General features: G+C 41.7%; 1 protein-coding gene across 1 annotated transcript in view; it reads left to right on the plus strand.

The window, feature by feature from the left end:
* STEEP1 (STING1 ER exit protein 1) overlaps positions 1-6164 on the plus strand; it is a 45842-nt gene extending 39678 nt beyond the window's left edge. Inside the window, exons 4-7 of the mRNA XM_007953343.1 lie at positions 1791-1929; positions 2671-2760; positions 3329-3421; positions 6102-6164. Of these exons, the coding sequence (XP_007951534.1) occupies positions 1791-1929; positions 2671-2760; positions 3329-3421; positions 6102-6164 (385 nt within the window). The remainder of the gene's footprint in view (positions 1-1790; positions 1930-2670; positions 2761-3328; positions 3422-6101) is intronic.
* Positions 6165-7245: the final 1081 nt, after the last annotated feature.

Consider the following 7245-nt stretch of genomic DNA (forward strand, 5'->3'; position numbering starts at 1 on the left):
AAGATGGGGCAATCTACTTCCGTAGTGATACTGCCTTGGAAACCCAAGGAGGGGTCTCTATGAGTCGGGTCCGACTGGATGTCAAACAACAACAACAACATTTACACATAGGATCACAGGGCCAAGTTTAGAAAGTAATATGTAAAGCAAAAAATACAAAAAGTCTTTCCACAGTTACATTTTGACTCTTTAAGGATTAAAAGAAAAAAACAAATGAAACTCACTGCCGTTGAGTCAGATCCAACTCATAGCAACCCCTCCTTGGGTTCCCAAGAAGTAGATTGCCCAGTCTTCCTTCCAAAGAGTGGCTGGTGGGTTTGAAACATCAGCCTTCTGGCTAGCAGTCAAATGCCTTAGACACTGAGCAACCAGAGCTCCTTCTCTAAGGAATAATTAGGAGAAAATGCATACAAAGCCATTTTAGGTCACAGCCACATTGGATTTGGTTAAATTGGTTTTATCACATCTTACCTAAGAAACAAACACACGACAGTTGCATCTTACTCATGATGACCTCATGTATGTCAGAGTAGAACTGTGCTCCATAGGGTATTCAGTGGTTGGTTGTTTGCCAGGCCTTTCTTCCAAGATGCCTCTGGATAGACTTGAACTACCCACATTTCAGTTAGCAGCCGAAAGTGTAACTGTTTGCTCTACCTAGGGGCTCCATCATATTTTATAGGTGTACTTTATTTAGCTCAAAAAATATAATATGGGTCAATCAAAGAAAGTTGTATGATAACTACTGTAGGCAATATCACTACAGAAGTAGATTGCCCAACCTGCCTTCCAAGGAGTGGCTGCTGGGTTTGAACCGCCAGCCTTCTGGTTAGCAGTCAAATGCCTTAGACAAGATTTACCACCTTGGAAACGCAACGAGGGTTTCTATGAGTTGGAATTGAGTGAATGGCAGTGGGTTTGGTTTTTTTTTAAAAAAAAATAGGGATTAGTTTAAAGACCACTATAATGGAGCCTTTCTACTCCCTCTTGACACTGGAAAAACAAAACACACATACACAAAGGAAAAACTAGACAGAACCGCCAAACTAGTTACCCAGATACCTGGAGAGAATAGTAGCAGTTTTGAATGGAAAACAATCAGTAGCCTGAGCCAGTATTTCCCAAACTTGTCTAATGATAAGAATCACCTGGGATGCTGATTAAAATGACAAAGTCCCAGACCTCACCTCCCAGATTTGCCAAATCAGGATCTTTTAGGGTGGGACCTAGGAATCTGATGGGCAACTTTAACAGGCACCTTAAATGATTCTTATCAAGTAGTTTTGGGAAACACTGGGAAGAGCTAAACCAAAAACCCACTGCCGTTGAGTCGTATCGACTCATAGCAACCCCTCCTTGGGTTTCTGAGGCGGTATCACTATGGAAGTAGATTGCCCAACCTTCCTTCCGAGGAGTGGCTGGTGGGTTTGAGCCACCTGCCTTCTGGTTAGCAGTCCAATGCCTTAGGCACTACACTAGAAGAGCTAGTCATTAGTTTATACTGCAACAAGAATTTGCCCAGAGTGCAGGCATACTTTGTGAGCCTCTGTTTGGGGATTTGGGAGCTCTGGTGGTGTAGTGCCTAAGGCATTGGACTAACCAGAAAACTGGCAGTTCAAACCCACCAACCACTCCTCGGAAGGAAGACTGGGCCATCTACTTCCATAGAGATGCTGCCTCAGAAACCCAAGGAGAGGTCACTGTAAGTCGGATCCGATTCTACAGCAGTGAGTTTGAGTTTGGGGATTTGGATGCCAAGGCCTCCCAGAGATTCACTGTGCTGTCTGCAGGTGTGGATTGCCACTCTTCTACCAATCTCAGCCGAAGAACGCTCCTGTGACCTTCATTGTGGATGGAGCAGTGGTCAAATTTGGCCAGGGTTTTGGGAAAACGAATATATACACTCAGAAACAAGAGCCTCCCAAGAAGGTAATTATCATTGAAGGAAACCAACTGGTTTAATAAAGCTACAGATTTAGGCCTACCTTTTTTTTTTTCCTTCCATTTTCTTTTCTTTTTTATTTAATTTTTATTTTGATTTGGGTGAAAGTTTACAGAGCAAATTGACTTTCCATACAGCAGCTCATATACACTTTGTCTCATGACATTAACTACAATTTCCCACAATGTGACAGCTCCCCTCCCACTTCCTCCCCATAGTTACCTCTTCCCTATGTCCTTCCCTCCCATGCACTCCAAAAACTTAGGCCTACGTTTTAAAATAAGATTAAAGTGCGTAAGAAACTATCCTTATGGATGCATTCTTTATTAAGAGAATGCCATTTTTGTGTATAAGCAGATGGTACTGAATTGTAACATCTATTATATGTCCTCTTTTTTTCCCCTACAGCTGCCCTGCAAAGTTAGAAATTCTCTGGTTTTTTAAATTTATATTTATCTCCTTCAAATTTCTTCTGTGTCCAGTGTGAACAATTAAAAATGGAATAAATTAGGCCATTTTTTTAGGCTAAGTTTTCTATGCAGTTTAAAAAAGTCTTGATGGCAAATGTTCAAAAAAATATTGTGTAAATAAAACACCAGTGCTTTTTCAGTCAGCCAACTTGTCCCAAAAAGAGCCTCACCAAATATACAGCCACACATATACATGTGCTCATGACCTACGGATCCTGTTGCAGGAAACTAGGCTAATTCCTCTTCCTGATATTCCAGGTGATGATGACCAAACGGACTAAAGACATGGGCAAGTTCAGCTCTGTCACCGTGTCTACCATTGATGAGGAGGAAGAGGAGATCGAGGCCGTAAGTGCTTCTGCCCTCCCAGGAACTGGAATCTGGGGTGAAAGGAATGTAGTCTCTCAAGTGCTTAAGTAACAGAATAATTAAAGACCTTGCTTTTAAACCCTGCTCTGCTTGTAAGAAACTGTGTGGCACTGGGCTAGCCTCTGTTCCTCTCCATCTCAGAGATAGCTAGAAAATGAGAATGGGAGAGTTGGACTAGATACTGATTTTTCATACTGTTTTATGAGATTCTTTAGGGAACAAAGCTCCCTTCCCTCTTCAATTTAAAAATTACTGGACTAAATGATTTTAAGTCCAGCTTTGGTGGTGGGTGAATCTATTCTTAGCAGTAGTGGCAGTTACCTTTATGGTACTCCAGTATAATGATGTCTAGGGAGAGACTGTTATTTTAAAAATAGTTTCAGGTGAAAGCAGAACTCTTCTGGATTGTTTAAAAGATAAAGGGTTGAAGGAGAACAGAGTCCTGCCATCCCATCATGATTTCATCATTTGAGTAGTAGAAATTGCTTCTTACACTCTTTGTTCTCATTGGTAAGACTGCTGATGTAAGGATGCTTGTTTCCCTCAGAGGGAAGTAGCCGACTCATATGCACAGAATGCCAAAGTGATTGAGAAGCAGCTGGAGCGCAAAGGCATGAGCAAGAGGCGACTGCAAGAGCTGGTGAGTGGCATGGTGTGGAAAGGTGCTGGGTTTGATTATTATGTGGATTTCTTGATTTGAGAGCCCCTCCCACAGGCAGGAAAAGCCTTTGGGAAGTCTATTGAGGATTACTGGTGTGCAAGCACTCCCTTGGTTACAAACGGGATCTGTTCCTAATTGTGTCTTCAAGAATTTGTAAGTCAGCATGTATAGGGTTGGCAGACAATGTATCTACAAGTGTATTTGTATGTTCTATAAGAATTTCCAGGTATATAGTAGAGCTGACAAGGGGCAAGGTTGTGGTGGCTTCTTGGCCACAGTCAGCTACCCAGAGGGACTGAGTAGTTGGACCAGTGGGCTTGGGACCATGGTCCCAGGGGACATCAAGCTCAATTGGTGTAGCATACTATACAGAAAACATTATTCTACATCTTAACTTTGGTGAGTAGCAACTGGGGTCTTAAAAGCTTGCAAGCGGCCATCTGGATGCAACGATGGGTCTCTCCTCATGCAGAACAAAGAAGAATGAAGAAAACCAAAGACACATGGAAACAGTTAGTCCAAGGGACTGGTACACCATGTGATCCACAGCCTAATGACTCTGAGACCAGAACTAGATGGTGCCCAGCTACCACTGTCAACCACTTGGGGGGGGATCTCTATAGGGGAACAAAACTCCAAATCATTTACAAAAAAAATAAAGTTGGGGGACCAGGATTGCTGGTCTGATAGAGCCTGGTGGAATCCCTGGGACTATGGTCCCGAGCTGCCCTTCAGGTCTGGAGTTGGACCCACTCGTGTGGCTTCCAGCCAAACAAAAGACAGGCATATGAGCTGAACATTTACATTAGGCAGATACAGTCCTTGGAGAGCTCAATCAGGGGAGAATAGAAGGGCTGTGTATGCACAGGTAGACAGCTCAGGAGGCAGGAGTGCATGGGAGGAAAGGACACAGGGAAAGAGGTAACTATGGGGAGGAAGTGGGAAGAGAGCTATTATTGCATTGTGGGAAATTCCTGTCAAAGTCATGAGACAAAGTGTATGTGGACTGGTGCATGGAAAAGGAATTTGCTCCATAAACTTTCACCCAAATCACAATAAAAATTAAAAAAAAAAAAAGAATTTGTAAGTCGGAACACTTGGATACAGGTCTTATTTAGTCTTGCAGTAGTGCAAGATAAGCCCTGAAGCCTTTTTGCTGATTCAAAAGCTGCACATTTAGCAAATAAAGGTGATGGTGATGAAGAATTTGTGGCAGGTAGGCATTGGTTCAGTCATTTCAAAATTAGGGCAAATTTACATAACATTAAAGAGCAAGTAGGAGTTATCTGTAAATTGGACATTCATAACCCAGTGACTGCCAGTTGGGTACTGGGTTTCTAACCCTTGGGTATGACCATGTGACTGTCTGTATACCCTGTTCTGTAGCAATAACCATAAGGTTTACCCCCTAAAATGATAACTTATTAGATAGCCCTAACTAGAATAACATTTTAATCTGCTACTTGTGATGCAAGGGGAGGAGTGAAAGTCAAGATGTAAGCATGCTCCCCTGGATACAGTGGCATACGGTGGTGCTCTTCGGCGGCAGCAGGACTGAGGCTGGCCGTGGCTGCTTAAAGCACTGATGGTGGTTTTCTGAATTACTCAGGAACTCAGAGGATTCACATCTATATATGATGTTGCCAGCATTTTTTATTTGGGATGATAACTGACTTACGATATGTCATTGAAACCCCACATCACTGCACAGGTGCCTCATCAGAAGGCACTGATGACACTGTAGAGGATTTTTCTAGTGATAGAGGTGGTCCCAAGAGCTTTTTGACCTTGCCATCATGGTCAAGAGCATACTCCATCAAATTTTCTGTGGTGAAGGACCAGTGCTTTTCTTCTTCTTTTTTAAATCTCCAATCTGCCAGGGACGGATTCATAATTTGTATATAAATAAAAATGAATTGGCCTCAATTTTTATTTTTAGATTATTTTATCATGACTCTGTCATCTTGCTATAAGTTCTAAATATTTACTCTGAGTTCTTGTACGCATATTGCACGGACCTACAACAAACAGTTCACAGACTTGGGGCAGTTCATGGACCAGAAAACTCTGATTGGCACTATACTAGGGCAGCGTTTTTCGTTCTGTTCTGCCAAGAATAGGATATTGATGTGCCACAAGATTGATTCCCTCACCCTTGGGGGGGGCCTTGAAGGAGCTCTGGTAGCACAATGCCTAAGGCATTTGACTGCTAATCAGAAGGTTGGTGGTTCAAGCCCACCAGACACTCCATGGAAGGAAGACTGGGCAATCTACTTCCATAAAGATTTACCACCTCAGAAACCCAATGGAGGTCGCTATGAGTTGGAATCAACTTGATGGCAGTAGGTTTGGTTTTTGTTTATTTTTCGGAGGGCCCTTATGGCTGCTGGAATCCCTGTACCAGTTGCCTTTGGCCATAGCCTTGTAGAGTTACTCCCACTTTGTGCAGATATTTTCATTTTCTATATGTACCATATGTGCCATAACATCAGAAAGGTTAGAAACCAATTGCTACAGATTCCTAATGATTCTTGAACCACTGTTCTCACTTATATGCAACATGAACATGAAGGGATAGTGTTCACAGCAATTAGAATAAGGAAGGAAAATAAGAATTTTGTGTCATGTATCAGGACTTGTAATTTTTCTTCTTTTCCAGGCTGAACTAGAAGCTAAGAAAGCTAAAATGAAAGGAACCTTGATTGACAACCAGTTCAAATGAAAAGGAACTTTCTCTAAGCTCAGACTGGAGGCAAGCTTTTTTTTTTTTTTTTCCTGATATGGGCTAGTTGCTTCCTTTGTGCCCCAGCAAACGGCTTCACTGTTGCTTCCTGTGATTCTCCAACATGCAGTGAGGTCTTCAGCTGAGTCCGTTTGACCTGCTTCCAGCTAGAGAGGGTGGGTAAGAGTACTATTCCAGGAGATAGATTTTTCTAAATCTTTCTATATATAGGTTTTCTGTGCTATTTTTGACTACTGGGCATTTGATTTAAACTTTTCCACCATGTAGACACTATAGGAATAAAGCACTGTTTGAGTGTTTCTAGTTTCTAAAGTGGTTATTTTTATTCCTTGTTGAAACTGAATAAAGATTTTTGAAAGGAACATTCTAGTGTGTCACAGAGAAAAGCAGCATGTATTATATTTAAAGTTATAGAAAGTCATCCTTTTTTAAGTGGCTCTGTATCTGTTTGTCCTTCGAATAGCAAGTATTGGCTATGGTTTATTGAACATTTCTACTATCAGAGAAAATCCAGATTCCATAAAAGTCCAGAATCTGCCTAAAGCATTCTGTACTTCAAACTTTAAGGCTATAAATAAACCATCATCCCCTAAGAAAAGCTAGATGGGGGAGGGTAGAATAACTCAACTTTGAATGAAAATAGGGTCTCAATAAGCAACCCAAGAAAGCTACCTTCCTGTCAGGCAACTGCTGCCATGTGTGGGTGCATGGAGGAGGGAGACATGATAGATTAAGAAAGGAGACTGAGATAAGTAAAAGCATCTGTTGGGGTCTTAATTCACGTTTGCTATTTGTGGAGGAGTGTTGTATATATAAATGCTAATATTATGTTGCTCAGCATCAGTGATGGCAATATGTAGTTTGTATACATGTTTTTATCTGTCCCTCTGTATTGCAAGGTGTTGGGACAGGAAGAGTGATTTAACCTCCTTGCACTATGTTCAGTGGTTTACATGCAATAGGTGCTGTGGTGTAGTAAATTACTAAGTGTGGCTTTTCTACCCATAAGTCTTTGTAAACTCCAAGGTGGGATTTTCTATGAGCAACTGAGGAGCTCCTG

This window comes from Orycteropus afer, unplaced genomic scaffold, assembly GCF_000298275.1.
Source record: "Orycteropus afer afer isolate SDZICR_OR568_19922 unplaced genomic scaffold, OryAfe1.0 scaffold00387, whole genome shotgun sequence".
NCBI lineage: Eukaryota > Metazoa > Chordata > Mammalia > Tubulidentata > Orycteropodidae > Orycteropus > Orycteropus afer.